This window comes from Fusarium pseudograminearum, chromosome 2 (assembly GCF_000303195.2).
Source record: "Fusarium pseudograminearum CS3096 chromosome 2, whole genome shotgun sequence".
Lineage (NCBI taxonomy): Eukaryota > Fungi > Ascomycota > Sordariomycetes > Hypocreales > Nectriaceae > Fusarium > Fusarium pseudograminearum.
In genome coordinates, this window is record NC_031952.1 from 5,663,481 (window position 1) to 5,680,422 (window position 16,942).

General features: G+C 48.7%; 5 protein-coding genes across 5 annotated transcripts; 2 read left to right on the forward strand and 3 right to left on the reverse strand.

Moving 5' to 3' along the window:
* Nucleotides 1–144: 144 nt before the first annotated feature.
* Nucleotides 145–2,766, reverse strand: FPSE_01905 (uncharacterized protein; the record flags this gene model as incomplete). Its single annotated transcript, XM_009255024.1, has 2 exons — nt 145–1,724; nt 1,815–2,766. 2 exons carry the CDS (start codon nt 2,764–2,766, stop codon nt 145–147), a joined length of 2,532 nt encoding a protein of 843 aa, XP_009253299.1.
* Nucleotides 2,767–4,638: 1,872 nt separating this feature from the next.
* On the forward strand, nt 4,639–5,473 carry FPSE_01904 (uncharacterized protein; the record flags this gene model as incomplete). The annotated part of the gene is made up of 2 exons (XM_009255023.1): nt 4,639–4,936; nt 4,992–5,473. 2 exons carry the CDS (start codon nt 4,639–4,641, stop codon nt 5,471–5,473), a joined length of 780 nt encoding a protein of 259 aa, XP_009253298.1.
* Nucleotides 5,474–5,816: 343 nt separating this feature from the next.
* FPSE_01903 (uncharacterized protein) lies at nt 5,817–7,223 on the reverse strand (the record flags this gene model as incomplete). Its single annotated transcript, XM_009255022.1, has 1 exon — nt 5,817–7,223. The coding sequence occupies one exon, from the start codon at nt 7,221–7,223 to the stop codon at nt 5,817–5,819; it is 1,407 nt and encodes a 468-aa protein (XP_009253297.1).
* Nucleotides 7,224–7,897: 674 nt separating this feature from the next.
* Nucleotides 7,898–8,911, reverse strand: FPSE_01902 (uncharacterized protein; the record flags this gene model as incomplete). Its single annotated transcript, XM_009255021.1, has 1 exon — nt 7,898–8,911. The coding sequence occupies one exon, from the start codon at nt 8,909–8,911 to the stop codon at nt 7,898–7,900; it is 1,014 nt and encodes a 337-aa protein (XP_009253296.1).
* A 5,373-nt stretch (nt 8,912–14,284) lies between these two features.
* FPSE_01901 (uncharacterized protein) lies at nt 14,285–16,555 on the forward strand (the record flags this gene model as incomplete). The annotated part of the gene is made up of 1 exon (XM_009255020.1): nt 14,285–16,555. One exon carries the CDS (start codon nt 14,285–14,287, stop codon nt 16,553–16,555), a length of 2,271 nt encoding a protein of 756 aa, XP_009253295.1.
* Nucleotides 16,556–16,942: the final 387 nt, after the last annotated feature.

Consider the following 16,942-nt stretch of genomic DNA (forward strand, 5'->3'; position numbering starts at 1 on the left):
GTAGACGGGTAAGACTTGTCCTGGAACTTCATTATCCTCAGGCATTCAGCTCTAGAATCGGTAACACACTCTCTCATAATCAAAATACTGTCTCAAAAACTTTATATAAACTACAATAACTATGTACAGATACCCTCAAGCGTCTTAATCGACAACACCCTCAGGCAGAAGCGAAATGTAATCCAACGCAGCCTTCTCAGCACCGTCAGCCTTTCCAATGATAGTCAGTTCATCACCAGGCTTAATCTTGACTCCCTCAAAGGTCATTCGAGTAGCGGAGTGGCCATCAAGAAAGTCGCTAGGCCAGTGTCCAAGCCTCTCCTCGTTATCTCCAATCCACTTGCCAACCAGTCGCTTGTTGAGGTAAACTGCCCAAGTAGCCTTGCCCCTGGCAACATCGTAGTAGTTCACAGCGAGATTATAGGTTCCCTTTTTGAACTTGAGCTTGGTTGTTGCTGTGCCGGTTCCGTTTGTGTAAACGGCGACGTACTTTGATGCGGTTTCTGTCGGTGTTACGTTGACGGGGTGGTAGTTATCGAGATCCATCTTCTCGGCCTCAATTCTGTAGGGGTGATTGCGGACTCGGTCTTGAGTGTCCGCAATACCAGAGAGGTTGCGGTAGAACTCGCTAATGGCGTCTCTCCAGACAATGGAGTGGCCAGCCTGGTAGTTCAGCCTGAAGAGCTCGTGCTTGAACCGGTCGTCGTCGACCTTTCCTTGAAGTGACTTCCATAGCTTGGGGAACGTCTGTGCTGTATTGGCACCCTTGTAGTGGGCATCGTAAAAGTGCTGAATAACAGTCTTGCCAGAGTGAAGCTTAAAGTCATAAGGAACGTGGTGAAACCATAGCATCAGATCATCGGGAGTGGTTTCAGGGTTCTCGAATCGCTTGGCCACCTCAGCAGGATATTGGCCAGCGTTTCCAGTTCCGTTCTTTACGGTACGATCCATTCCAATGTGGTCACGAGTCGCCCGGGTCCATTGACCCCAGCCGTTGTTGTCCTGCGAGGCAGGGTTGGGACCGTAATGGGCATAGAGAATATCGGTCAGTGTCTGGATACCCAGGTTGCCAGAATAGTTCTCGTACGCAGGCCAAGATTCCATGGACATCTCAGTGATTGCCTTTCGCACCTTGTTGTCCAAGCCAAAGGTCAAACGAGTCCAGTCTTCGAGAACCTCCTTAGGATCGGTTTGAGGGTTCCAAGCCAGACGACCAAAAGCATAAAGGTTAGACATGGACAGATGACTGCCCAGCCAAGTCTTGTCGAGTCCGACATTGGTGACACCAGCGTAGCCTCCCAGCTTGCGCTTGAAGACCTTTCCGGAAACAATGTCGCGAACGTTGGACTTCTTGCCGTCGATACGCATATCAAAGTCCAGGATTGTTCGCCACAGTGGAGGCAGATACACAAGATGGCATTGTTGGCCCAGGTATTCCTGACTGATCTGCAGCTCTATCGCACTGTTTGTGTTGCGAAGATGAGAGAACAGTGGGCTGACCGGTTCTCGAACTTGGAAGTCAATGGGACCGTACTTGATTTGCACAACAACGTTGTCGTCAAACTTTCCGTCAAGCTCGCTAAAGAATTCGACAGCGGCATTTGCACGGTCGGCTTTCCAATCTGTCCAGTCGAGCTTGTCGTAGACGAAAGCCCGGAACATGACAATTCCTCCATGAGGCTCGAGAGCTTTAGCAAACATGTTGGCACCATCCGCCAGTGTGCCTTGTTAATAATTAGCCACTGTCGCTTATGAAGAAACTTCCATATTATGGAGCTTTATTGTCGGGGAATTATAGAGCAAGAAGAACTCACGGTTGTAGGTGAGAGGGCCGGGCTGACCCTCAGAGTTGGCCTTGACCAAATAACCAGCCATATCTGGGATGCGCTCATAGAGTCCATCCGTCAAATCATGCCACCACTTGATCACCTTTTTGTCGAGAGGATCAAAAGTATCCAGGTCTCCGGTCACGCTGGGTGAGGCAAAGTTGAGTGAAAGACCAACTTGAACACCCCAAGGTCGAAGAAGATCGGCAATCTCAACGAGACCGTCACGGTTCTCCTTGTTGAAGAGACGCACGTCTGCGTTGACATTGTTGATCACTACAGCGTTGATGCCAATGGAAGCGAGAAGACGACCGAACAGAGGTACGCGCGAGAGGTCCTTTCGAACGTTCTTGACGCCGTCAAAGAAGATGGAAGGACCGCCGTAACCTCTCTCGATGGAACCATGGGTTGAGCTTGCGTTGAGGTTATCCCACTGGTTAGCCCAGCGAATTGGCGCGCTGGGGTTTGAGGCTTTCTCCACATGTTTGAAGTTGCCCTGGCCAAGCATTGACAGGTACTCGAAAGCACCGTAAAGGGCGCCACGCTCATTCTGACCGACAATCTTGACAGAGTTATCGGAAGTGCTGAGCCAGTATCCGTCCTCTTCCAGTTTAGGATGCTTTTGCTTATCGTGGCATGCCTTCTCAAGGTTATCCACAGTAGTGACGACAATAGTTTTAGCGAAGTCGCAAGTCTTTTTGCTGTCGGCAGTCTTCAAGTCAATATTGAGAATACCGCTGAAGCCCTTTTGAAGCTCAGACGCGGCACTTTGCAGTGGGCTATTCTTTGAGCCGCCAATGACGCGGATGTTGCGAGGCAGGGATTTAGCATGGCTTGAAACTTGGTGTGCTGGCAGGGGAGCGTATCGGAGCCAGCCGTCCAAGCCATCTTCTGCCAACACGCAGGTGGAGAAGGCAAGGAGTAGAGTTGAAACCCTCATGGCGGAGTATCACTGTGACTGTGACTGAATCGGCACAGCTGGTTAGTTCCCTTGATTGAAATGGTGCGCAATGTCACCGTCTTATATCACGGCTCATTTCACGATACTAATTGTCCATTATGCGGAGGAGGAGATAATTCCCATTCAGGCTGATTGAATTAGCCTCTGTGAGAGCGACTTTGGGGAAGATCGACAATGGACCATTACTCCATCAATCGGCGTTGAGATACTGACTTGGGGTACCTGGCCCGGGCTCTGTCTTGGTCCGATCTTGGTCTAAACCACTTGTCAGGTCAGACGATGACCCCAGACAAAAACGACATTTCATCGGCAATCTCTCCGAAGTTACTTGCTTTTCTTGAGTGTCGGTGCTGATCTTGAACCTTGGGCAGTCAAGTCGTTCATCTGAAGTTTTTAGACTAACATGTTTAGGCAAAATAACAACCCACCCACAAACAAAGATCAGCGATCTCTCATGCAAGGGCAGAGAGATGAAGAGGGGCAGACACCAGCCAGAACAGAATTGCTGGCTTAATGCAGGACAGGAATTGTGTAAAATCCTTGGGGTGTAGAAACATGCGAAGAATATCCACATGAATTTGCTGATCACTTTCTCTGACATCGTTTGACTGGACAGCAAATCCCCGGCTTCATCGGCCTATGAGAGACAACGCATCAGCATCACGCTCAAGCGAGTTTTGGCGAGTGCAACACGGACAGCGCACGAGTAGAGCAAAAGGGAAAAGAGGCAGAGGCAAAGCACATGATAAAAGTACAGAAAAAAAAATTGCAATTGAACAGCGCAAAGTCTGCTCTTACGGTGAAACGATTGAGTCATAGGATACAGCTGCTGAGTTGTCCATGGTTTGCCCCTGGGAGTTATGTTAAGACATGTTCGTGGCCTTTGACTCATGCACAACAGCCATACAGACAGACACATGGCCTGATCCACTGTAGTCGCTAAGTTACAGCGGGTTTCTCATTAATTTTCAGCATGTACACGACATGCTCTGCTTTTCCACATGCGAATTGCGGCTATCAGTCTATAGCGTGATTCGTCTAGAACCCCATGCCCATGCCCAAGCTACCAAGCCAGCAGCACATCAAAGTGACTAACTTAACTCTGGGTCCTTGTCTCCAATCGAGGCCTTCCAAGTAATCCCACTCCACTCTTGGGCGCGACAGCGAACATGGTTACAAGGTCTAGAGTCAGACCTCTTTTCAATGTCAAGCCTTTTGGACCACAAAAACCACAAAATAAAAACGATCCGGATCGTCGTTGATCGAATCCATATTCAAGAGCATATTCAGATCCCAGCAGTTGTAATAAAATGTCACCCCATAAAGCCCGGATGCACAGAGCGACAGGTGCATTGCCTTAGCTCTGTAGCATCTGCAGCATTTAGCTTCGGGTACCATGTCCTCTCGTCCAAAATCCACTTGTTAGGCATGCACAAGGCTTGTTCGGTCATCTGGACCCTCTATTCATGGTATGTTGGCCGCGTCAGGTCTGGATTTGCTGGCTTTTCAGGCTGCAGACCACTATTTTGGTCAAAAAGACCCGGTGTACGCGTTGTATTCTCCACTATCCCAGTGACTGTACCTGGTCGAGATCTGACCTCTCTATCATTGGCACCCTTGCTTGGAGCCTCTCCATGTATAAACCACCATTTCGACAAGACTCAGTCCACGCCAACATGGTCATGTGTAATTCAAGAGACAGCTGGCTATAAAAGCGGGTGACTGCTGTCCCACAGACCGCTTCCTGGTTGAAACATCATCATTGCCCTTTGCCACTATAACGCACTAGCCACTTAATCTTCTCCATCTCTACCACTCCAATATCTGCTCACTATCTAATGATCATTCACAATGGTACGAACCAGCGATCATATTCACTTCCCTCGCCATGTTGAGCGCATCCGTCGACCAAACGGCCCCAGCGGATACAACGACTCATTGGGAAGGGCTGTCTTGATAGACATCGTCAACTATTTCGCAGATGTCGTTGACATTATCGATGATATCAAACTGCCCAAGCAACACAAGGACCGAACAAGACTCAAGAACGACAAAAAGAAGCTGTCCGAGACAATCGTGAGGGGTGCAAATACCTTTTCGGCTCTCTTCAACTCGGCCAAAGGCCAAGCCAAGTACACAGATATCGCTCGTAAGTCTTCGCCGATCATGCCAAACTCAAGTCACCTAGCTAACACGATACACAGCCAAAAACTTACCAGTATACCGGGACGAGATCAACAGCCAACTACTATACCCACTGTCGAAAGCCAAGTCAAGCCTCGGTCGATCGTTCTCATTCGTCCCATATCAACAAAGACTCATGGTCATCCTACAACATATTGAGGCCGAGATATGCTGGTGGCTCAAGATTCCTCGCCCTGGTATAGCCTACGACAAAGGGTTGGTTAATACCACCAAGGTCTCTGGCAAAGCCTCGACAGTACATAGCCACGGCAAAAGCCCAAAGCAAACATATGAAAAGGCTTCAACAACACACACCAATGCCACCAGCAAGTCCCACGGCCAGCGTCCAGCACAAAGCGGCAAGGCTCATGACCAGCGATCACAAAGCGGCAAGACTCATGATCAACGACCATCAAGACCTACTCAATCTAAGGTAGGGCAACAAAAACAGAGGAGAAGCTCTTCCCCGGCGGAAAAGTCAGGTGGTTGCGCGGTCATGTAGCTGGCTACAAATGATCACAATAGCATAAGCCGACTGCATGGAGCAGGTCAAATAAAAGAAAAAAGTTAAATATTATACATAATTAAATAACGGAAACATGAGCGGGAATATTTATCTGGCATACAAAGAGATGCGGAGTTGGACATAAAAACACATCACAAGGGCATTGGGTTCATGGACAGCGGTTTCTTTTAAGGGCTAAATTGCACAGCTATCCACGGGTAACATCTTTTTCTAGGAGCATACAACACCAGGTGCTAAACAACTAAACAATATTGAATCATCATACTAAGCTTCACCGCCTCGTCTCCGTTTGTGAACGCGGCTGATGCCATCGGCAAGTTCAAGCATCATTAGCCTTGCAGCTGTAGGCAATACCTCCTAGTTCTTTTTCGGTGCCGTACAGGTAGGGTCCACGCTTGGCCCTCCACAGTCTCTCTTCCAAACACTGCCTGAATGTCCCGGAAGGAAGCGTCTCGGAGTCATGTTGTTCAATCACTGCCCAATCAAGTTTTTTCATCTCCTCCAAACTGCCATACCTAGCTTCAATGCTCTTCAGTGTTTGCTTCTTCGCGTCATCCGTGTTCCTTGGGTCATCCAGAGCCTCCTGATAAGCATCCAAGATCACCTTTGTATTTTTGGGAGGAATAAGGAGAGTCCTGAGGACGTCGAAAGATCCAATCTCGACTGTTCGTCCGGAGCTCGGCCAATCAGGCTTTGACATGTCGTTTATCCTAAGCGCAATAACGCCTGAGATACTGTCGTGGAGCTCGACATACGGTACTTCTAAGCTTTCACTAGCCCAGCTGACGTCGTCAACTCCATACAGGGGATTGTCAGGATGATACCCGTTCCAAGTCCCACCAAAGCCATTGCTGATCTTGAGAAAGTCTTTGTAGTCGTCCGGTAACGTGATATCGAGTTTTTTCTCAAGCGATGAGATCTGCTCATCCGTAGCTGGTGGCAACACAAATAGTGTTTCGGGCACTGGTTCTTCCATTTCATCCCAATGGCTTGTGCCATTAGCTTTCGTGTAACGCTCCAGTTCCAAGAGAACTTCTTTCATTGGCTTTGATTCTATATCGTGCTTTTTGCGGCCTTTAGTAAAGCGCTCAGAGAATGTTGCGATGACTTCTTTGCCAGCGGCTTCGAGTTTCGCCTTGTCGACAGGAACCTTTTGGGCCAATTCTCCAGCGGAGAGAATTCCGCAAAGCTCGTGATGGGCTACGAGCGATTTGATCATACGGCTTCTGTGCAGATTCTTGGAGATGATCTCAAGGGCTTCTTGAACTCTAGAATCGCTCTTGATCTCCTGCAAATCTTCGGTGTGCTTTGACGCCAGCCTTGTGGCAGTGCAAAGAGCATCAACAGCGACAGAGCTGCCCTCATCCCTGGCTTCTTTCATCTGTTCCTGTAACTTCTTCTCGTCGTCTTTCTGTCTCCCATTTTCTTCATCGTCTAACGAATGTTTAGCAGTAGTCTTGCTAGCCGTCTTCGTGATTCTATCCTCCTCTGGAATCTCAGCAGGCCATAGGCCGGCCGCTGCGAAGAAGGGTTCGAAGATTTTAAGCTGCTGGCGTTGCCAATCCAAAGTAGTGTCTTGAAGTAGAAGCGAGACCAATGTTCTGGTGGTTTCAATTTCGCCCAACACAGCAAACTCGCTGGCCACGCTCACCAACTTTTGGTAAACCTCACTGAGCGAGGGGTTGGTCAAGACCGCATCACGATCAAACTGCTGAGGCTGAGGCATTATAACTTATCTAAATGTATAGAAAGATGCTCTCTACTTTGAATTGTGATTGTAGTAGGTAGTTGAAAAACCATGTAGAAGTTGTGATTCACGGTGAGACAAGTCGTTGATGCTTATTTTCTGACGTCATTGGGTAACGTCAGATCGTCGACTGTCTACCTGTCGAAGGATGGCAACAGGCGTCCAATTCAAGCTAGTGTGTTTTCTCATCCCTCGTGCTTCGAGGGGCTTCCTCGAACGAAACAAAGTGATCAACAAGGGCTGGAGAAACAGATGGAGCAAACAAACACGCACTGATCAGAATAGCGAGTACAACAAAGCCATACTTCGAGGACTCGAAGGTGATTTTGCTGATAGTAAATGCGAGAGACGGTTATAGCTGAACAGTCAATTTATTACAATGAGAAAGACAGAAGACATCACAGCTTGCAGTGGGAAACGATTTTTGTCCTCAGATTGCTTCAGATAAATTAAGCAAAGCTAAAATGACTACGAGCACAGTTCCAGACCATCCCCTTCCTCATCTAGCAGATAAACTTGATGCGATCAACAGGACTCTTTTATACATGAAAGTTGACCAGAAATCTGCAACCTCTTCCCTCCACTTCTTGGTCCTCCATTCAACACATCGACAAAACCAAGCAATATTCGAATCAAATCTTTAAAGTGCACGCTTAAGCGGAGCAAGGAGAGCCAGCGCTCTGGGCGCCAGGGAAGCCACCCTGGTTACCCTGAGCGGGAGCGCCACCCTGCTGCTGGCCGGGGAATCCACCCTGGTTGCCCTGAGGAGGAGCACCACCCTGCTGCTGACCGTTGCCGGCCTCAGGAGCGGCGGCACCGTTGCCAGCGTCGGGGGTGGTGGTGGGAGCGTTGTTACCGGCAGCGGGAGTGGAAGCGGGGGCATCGTTGCCGCCAGTAGCACCACCGGCAGCACCACCAGCAGAGGTAGCGCCACCCCAGACCTTAGGGCCGGGCATGGGGAAGGCCTTAGCACCGTTGTAGATGGAGAAGTTGGCGTAGTCGTCAGTGGCCTTGTAGGCACCGGGGAACTTGACCATCTCGGCGTCGACCTTGCCGGAACCACCACCGGTGACGGCAACCTGCATGCAGGAGACGTAGTGCTCGGGCTGGTTGACGTGGGATCGGTGGACACCGATGTGCTCAACACGGAGGAGGTACTGGCCATCGGGGGTACCCTCGGGGATCTTGACATCGGCGGAGGGAGAGTCGTAGTTGCACCAGGCGTCCTTGGTGAAGTCACCGCCGGCGTTGCAGACACCCTCCTCCATGATCTTGAACCAATCACCGTCACCCTTGTAGGACTTGACATCGCTACCGCCGGAGGACATGTAGGCCAGAGTAGGTCCGGGGTGACCCATCTTGGCGCCGACTCCGAGCTTGAAGGTGATCACATCACCAGCCTTGACATCAGCGACCTGGGTAGAAGCACCCTTGGTGGCGGCACCCTGGTTGCAGACGATGTCCTCGCCATCAGCGAAGGAGTTGTCGCGGATATCGGCAGAAGGGTTGGAAGAGAACTTGATGGGGTTGTACTTGGTAGCACGGGTGAAGTCTCGGATGTACTGGAAAGGAGCAGAGTCCTTGCCGTTGACGGTGACAACGTCGAAGAAGTAGTGGGCAGAGGCGACCTGAGTAAGGGCAGCGAGGGCGATAGTAGAGAACTTCATTTTGAAAGATTCGAAAAGTTGAGGATGGTAAAAAAGTTGCTTGGTTTGCTGGAGACTGGCTCGGTGATTGTAGTGAACGAAAGAAACGAGAGACTAGCTCTTCGAAAGAAAGACTGAAGTGAATGAAAGAAGATGAAGATCTGTTGATGGAGAGGAAGGAAAAGTCGAGAAGGACACGGCGAACGAGATGCCTTTATAGATTTTGGATCTTGAATTTGTCTTGTCATTCTTTGATGCATTGGGCAGGGCCAGGCAGGGTAGAGTAGGTAGAGCAGGGATACTCTTCGCGCTTAACGCTAGAACCAGAATTCATCCGCCCATAGAAGATTTCCCTGTACTGTTTCGCCCAAATTTACCCAATGGAAGAGACCCGGAAGAAAACAATTCATCCCAGTCTTTGCAAGATCCCTGATCTGACCCTCAACCAACGTCCTTGTTCTGTGCCCCTCGCAAAGGTGCTGTTACAGAGTACGGCGACCTGTTAGGGGCTGTTTCAGTGGGCGTCGAATATCGCACCAATCACCACCGCTGTTTAATCTAACTAAGGTTGGACATACCAGGGTTTCTTAGTTTCGCCTATGGCCCCTATCAAACAAGTTTAAAAACAAACATAATTTTTAACTCAATTTCTATTTGTCTATTTGGACCGCTGATATCAGTTCTATGTAGCTGGAAAATGTCATGGTAGACTTCTCTCACGTGTGGCAAATGACCCTTCGTTGCTATGCTAGACTCGAGGCTGTCGAGTACCCTCCTTCAATCTTACATTAGCCAAGCCTGCGGCGTAAGGCGAGAACAAATTCAAGACGAGACCATGAAACGCTAATTTCGGTCAAGGATGGGCTGCGGCTCTTGGCGACAGGGGTCTGAAAACGGCGTCGTGAATCTGAGTAGTGGAGTTTAACCCCTAGTTGGTGATCTTAGCTCCCAACCTGACCACTACCAACATGTCAACTCTACAACCTTGTCCTGTTCCGGTATTTTGTAGACAGATGCTGGACTCGGTAACTTTTCTAGTAAGATTATATGACTTCTGTCGAATTTGTCAATTACCTTGTCTTGCTTGGTCAGGGCCCTCCGTATCACCGCTTTTGGCTCTTCTACTCTCGTCTGCACTATTCTTGGAGCTACCAATTTTGCCGAAATTCGCCAAGACCCCTTTATTTCTTACCCGATGAGAACGGACAATATCAAAACATGAAACTAATCGCAGAAGTTTACAGTTAGCCGAATTCCCCACAATGGGACGAACTAAAGTGAGGATGCATGATGTCGAGACAGCCAGATAATGAATGGGCCGATACCAAAACAGTAAATTTTGCGATTACCTCAGCACTGACTGATGCCAAAGTTAGGCTCCGGGCTGTGTCAAGTCACGGACAGGTGGTGCACGTCGTTGATCCAAGCGTGCGGTGACAGATTCACTAATCTTTAGTAAAACTTGCTGCATGACCGCCGCGAACTACCTAGTTACTGACGTTCTCATGACACGTCCAGTCATTAACCGCCTTGGTCGATGACTCGATAGGCCCTCAAACGGGCCGCTTAAGTAAACATTCGACTCCTCAATTACATGTCAACTTGTTTCTGTAGGGTAACATTGCGGATAATGACATGACCTTGCTGCACACGAAGCGCTTACAGTTTCAGCAGTACCGAAAAGGTAAATTTTAACGCCATAAGCAAGAAAGGCATGGACTGGTACATCATCAATCTGTGATTCGAGCGTTTATTCTACTTGTTTCTCAACAGTGGGCAATCGATTAAGGCACTGGGACCTTGTTGGCGCTTGTGCCTGCATTGGTCTTCAACGGTTCCCAGTCCCAGGATCTTGGCAGGGGCTACACATAAGCTTATCGGCTGTAGAGTTATTAGGATGCAATTCTTTCAAATTCCATGCATTAGCTTAAAGGTACGCTGGGACTTTTGACGACGGCAACAGTCGGCGATAAATTGAGGGCACAGTATTAACAACGCCCGATCGGTTGGTCAGAATACTACTGCAAACCATACTGAACATCATAGCACACGGGATAAGTTCTTAATGCATTCTTTGTTAAGGTGTATCAGAAGATCTAGCTGCCATCGATCGATTTGACGTCTCGATATCATGCATCCCTGTAATATTAGGTCTCAGCCTTCCATCTTCTGGTTCGATTTATCCGTACCGGCATTCGATTTACGAGCTTACCGCCAGATCCTCTCACAGTTACAGACTCAGAATGGAAGGACAAGTTCTTCATGGTACTTTTCTGCAAGACAAAGCGGTGAGGTTTACATAACAGAAGAAGGAAGGTTCAGCTTTGGAAGCTTTGATACTCCACGCCAAGCTCGCTACCTTGTTGGTGCAATCTCTGAGCCAAATGAATTTTCCCTCAACAATTTTTTCTCGCCAGAAGGGCAAAAGAACCACTCTATTACTATGTATAGTGCCAAATCTGGGGTTGCAATCTTGGCTAAGAGTCACGTATGTATTTCCGTTTAGGATATATTGACTAGAAAGGGGTTAGGGGCAGGTAGCAACCGGGAGATGAGCCGTGAGCAAGGGACATGGACTAGCGATTGGCTCCAGACTCCGGAGATTTAGGAGCGGGTTCCGCCCCGTCAGATTGAGCATATGACAGTAATTCCGCCAGTGGAAGAACCCTTGCTGCCTCTATAATTCCGTATGCTATTCATATCATTCGTATTAATTGATCCGTCACAGGGATGGATAATGGCTGGCAGTGATACTCTTTGCCACAGTTGAACAGTTCTGTTTTGAGACATGATCAGTATTAGATGAGAACTGATATAGTGTGAAGTTATGAGAGCCAGTACAGATAATACGAACTACAAATGGATTGTTACTGAACAACGAAAATATTATTCTGTAACTAATAAAAGCATCGTCGTAGCTTTTCCAGTATGGACAGCAACTCAGAGAGAGCTTTTGTTATTTTTGTTATTTTGTGTAGGGTAACGCAATGCCGATGGTTGATGAATTATTGCACTAACTGTCTCCATAGAAACGGTTAAGTGTCGGGTAAGAGATTGGCTGCCAACCTTGATGTAATTCTGTTAAGGATCCATGTATCACAACTGATCTCGCATCTGATACAAGTTAAAGTAACAACTGAGCCACCATCTCACCGATTAGTACCCGCAAAATGTCTGTGGAAAACCACCACGTCATGTCCCTGTGAGATCGGGACTAAACGGAATCGCCCTGACTCGTGTTTCTTGATAATCTTGATTGAACTGTTGTTGGCTGTGAGAAAGTGGATTTCTGTAGACAACGATCATGATCTTTACAAACCAATCAGAACACCTACAGATACCCAGCCGTCACGATCACAGCCACAGCACCGTCTAGAATCGTGGCAGTCACTGTCTGGTCAGTGGCGTGGAGCGGTCTACATGCCATGGCGTTTGAGCCCAGGAACCAACCGTTGTGGAAATAACATTGATGGCGGTGTGCTAGAAAAGTGAATCGTGCATGGAAATCTGCTGATATTTCTATCTACTCTGATCATGGTGATCCAGACTCTTGTCTTGACAATGTGATGCCGGATTGTCCGGTATCTGTTGGCTGTTGGCTGTTAGCCCGCCGCCCCTCCATCTGTATTGGAGTCTCAGCTGGACGCACTAACTTGATCGGTGTGCTGGGTTGTGTTGGTGGTAGAAAAAATAACGCTGAAGGGTGTGACAGAATGCTTCTAGATCTTCCTGTTGTCAGCCACAAAGCACACGCTGATTTATGTCACCTACTTACCCCACCCTCTCTCTCTAAGGTGCTGTAGAAATAACGGCACTTGATGCAGAGGCTCAAATGAATTGCTCGTTTAAAAGAAATAATCACCTTTGGCAAGCCTTGAGGCGAACTTAAGGTTTCAAGTGTGGTCGCAACAATGATCTAGATCATTTGTTCCACCCCATTGTTCTTGAGGAAGGATTGTGAGTGGACAGAAGACCATGATGCTGTTTCATCTGCGGGCAAACCAACGTTTCTATCGGTGGCATCTGGAGTAGGTAGACATCAGCCAAAAGTCTAAGTTAACACATATCGACATCATTAGTATTCGCCTCTTGTTGGTTTCAAAGCTCAGCTTTCGTCGATATGTCGTTCGCTGCTCGTAAATACATCACGTATGGAAACAACTTCTAGTTTAATTAGGGTAGCCTCAGATTCATGCGCTGTTGAGTGACCAAAGCTTCGCAAGGGCCGCCCCTGATCAGCATAAACTTTATCTCTTGTATCTTGTAGCTATCTCTCATCTCTTATCTTTCATCTCAACCATTGCTTATGTGACCATGGGAGTTCAAGAGTTCTTGGCATCAAATTGCACCTGGCGAGACAGAGAAATGAATAAATGGCATTCTAAAGTCTATTCCTGACACCTACAGTAGAGCCAACAAGCCTGATCATTCTGCCCTGTCTTGTCGCTCTCCAGTCGCCCCCATGGCCTGACCCCGCAGGACCAACACTGTAGATGCATGTGTACATGTAGCAAGCAAACCATCTTGTCTGCTGCAGCCACCCCGACAACAATCGGCAATCGTTGTCTTAGAAGTTGGAGGGGACATCAGTGCTATCAAGACCAACTACTCGTTAATGCGATCCTGATCATTTTCACAAACGCTTGCACCTGAGCTACAGTCCACTGTCATGTCTTGTGAAATTAATCATGACTAGCATGGTGCTAAAAGAAGGCTCAAGCGTCGACCAAGCCATACTTGTGAATATCGCTCACTGCTAACATTATATCAATCGCAGTGGTCGTTGTTTTCCCCAAGCTTTTCGATTCACTTGGAGGGTCGACATTCTATAGCGTCGATCACTTACTGGGATCCTAGTCATGCATAGCATCTTCGGGACCCAAAACAAAGTACGAAGTGACCAATGCCGGATGCAAGGGAGGATAGCCTACTGCACTGACACACAGCATACGAACTATTGAAACCCAAGACGGGCTAACAGCCTGATTAAAGAACGAAACCAACGGGGATAAACACACACACTGATCGTTAGACGCTTTGACCTTAGGGAGAGGTGGGCTGAATTCCTCACTAGACGATTGCCAACAACGGCTAACCAGCTTAGTTGCAACAGGGCTCTCAATAGCTCCACCACTACCACAAAAAACGGTTGTCTTCAATCACGGTCGGCCAATGGACTTGGCTCCTCTGAATATCAGGATAGTCGTGAATGTATGAGTGTCGCACGAGTAAACTAGCAGTGAAAGCCTTCTGGAAAGGTTGTATGCGCGAGTCATTATCAGAATAGCCGTGATTCACCCACCCTCGATGAACCCATTACTACTTAAACTTCGGCATGCTCTCACTGGAATCGAGGTCTGATCAAACGCAACGATACTGTATACCCTTAATAACATGGACTCACAACTGTTCTCCCAAGTCCCCAGCCAGGAGGCAAGCTCAACACTTGACTCTCGCACCCCACATTTGAACATTCTCTTCCTCTGCACTGCACACAACTCGCTGTCGCAACAACTCTACCTTCGTCTCTGCAAGACGCATACCGTCACCATTGAATATGCGCTGTCCGATAAGGTCATGATCGAGGCTGCAAACCTCGTGCGACCTGACCTTATCATCTGCCCGTTCCTAACCTCGCCTGTCCCAAGTGAGGTCTTCGACAACTACCTAACTCTCATCGTTCATCCAGGACCGCCAGGCGATGCTGGTCCTAGTGCCCTTGACTGGGTATTGATGGGAGACGATGGTACTGTGTCAGACTCTGCAGAACTTCTCAAGGCCCAGTCTTGGAATGAGACCGGTCGCTCCCACTGGGGCGTCACAGTTCTACAAGCCGTCGCCGAGATGGACGCCGGCCCTGTCTGGGCATTTGAGCAATTCGAGCTCGACATCAACGACCCCGAAACGACAAAGGCGACACTATATCGTGGTTCCGTCACACAAGCCGCAGTCACTGCCACATTGTCTGCTATAGACCGCATCATCTCGGCTACCAACGAGCACCCCGATCCAAGAATCACAACCGATTTGAGGCAACAGCCTCTGTCACAGACACCTGGCGTCCACGGCATTTCAGTACATCTTCAGCCGAGCCCCGAATACAAAACACTGTCCGTCACACAAAAGAAGCCTTTCCTTGGGGGAGCGACACATTGCCGACCACTCCTCAGAGCAGCAGAACGAAATTTCGACATCAGAACAGAATCAGCAGAAGCCATTTCCCGAAAGATCAGAGCATCTGACTCACAACCTGGCTGTCTTACCAAATTATTCGGAAGTACCAATCTTTACGTGTATGGAGGTATTGTTGAAGCTGGAAGGAGTGTGGATTGTAAGCGCCAGCCTGGAGAGGTCATCGGGTCCAGGAGCGGCGCAGTCTGTGTGGCAACATGCGACGGTATGGGCATTTGGATCACCCATATCAGGAGAGTGAAGCGCAAGGTTGACCCAATGCTTTGGCCCAAGGTACCTGCTGTCACAGGTCTGCTCGAACTCGGCTTTGTTAGTCAAAGCACCATGGATGACTCAACAGCACTGCAAACGCTCGCCGGCTGGTCCAAAGCCTCCCACTCTACCTTCCAAGACGTCTGGGTTGATTTTGCACCCCCGACAGGCGAGCAACGCGTCGCGTTTGTCTATTTCGAGTTTTACAATGGGGCGATGAGCACACCTCAATGCTCGCGACTCATCGAAGCTCTTCAGTATGTGGCCTCCGTCGAGTGTCTCGAAGCTGTTGTTCTCATGGGTGGCAACTCCTACTTCAGCAACGGCATTGCACTCAACGTCATTGAGGCCAGTTGCGATCCTTCAACAGAGTCATGGCGCAACATCAACCGCATAGATGATGTTGTGCACATGCTCCTTGAAGTGTTCCCACGGAAGAATGTCACAACCATCGCCGCAATGAGGGGCAACTGTGCAGCGGGCGGCGTGGCTTTGGCAACAGCTTGCGATGTAGTGATAGCAAGCTCTGAGGCTGTTCTCAATCCTGCGTACCGAGCACTTGGCCTTTATGGCTCGGAATACCATTCCCTGTCTTACAACGGACGCTGCGGACCAGAAATCGCGAGGGGTATTCTCCGAGGGATGCTACCGATCTCAGCTCACCGCGCCAAAGAGATCGGTCTTATCGACCATGTCCTCCCTGGCTCAGGACCAAGCCTGGATGTCAGGGTCAGGGATTTCGTGGAATCACTGAGCTGCGTTCCTTATAAGCCCGGCAACTGGAAATCTCGCGTTGACGTCACTCCCTCAGGGCTGGCGACAGCAAGGGCCCATGAGCTTGGTGAGATGGCGAAAGACTTCTGGAGTGCAAGATCAGAGAGATACACCTCGCGCCGACGAGATTTTGTTCGTAAGATCAAATCAACGAAAACACCCCTCCGTTTCGCCACCCATAGAAGACGCGAGGGAGAAGTCGATGAGGAGGAGGCGGATACCTTTGATGATGTGGCCAACTATGGAGCAATGGCTTTGGATAAGATTACAGAACACAGTTCTCAAGGACAGAAAGCTTCTTTTGCGAAGCGCAACGAAGAGGCCAAGTCGCATAACGAAGGAGTGGTCATCATATCAGAGTTGCTTCGTGAGACAAGAAGCGCACAGGACGGAAAGGCCATGTTATTTCCTTGTTACTATGGAGTTGATACCCCTGTTTGTACTTAATTCTTAATATAGTGTGTCGACGTTCTCGCAATCATTTCAAGAAGAGCCTCACCCGATGTTCAACAACATGCCTTTGCATTGTGATCTTGTGCATACAACCGGAAAACAAATATTTAGATACCATCCGGAGATCTAAACAATTACATCTCAACGCCGACGGACTTGAGGACTTCGATTGCAGAGGAATCAAATAGTTAGTGGGAACAGCGTCTAGGTTTTGACAGCCTAGAATATTTAGGATAGCAAGTTTGGCGTAGAGAACTCTTCTCTCCTTTGTGTCTTTCGCAATGGTTTGTTTAAAATCTTCAATGTTCCTTCAAGATCTCAATTCTCTCAAGAGTTTGTGTATAACTTTCGCGACCATCCTCCGTCCCATCCCTCAATGCT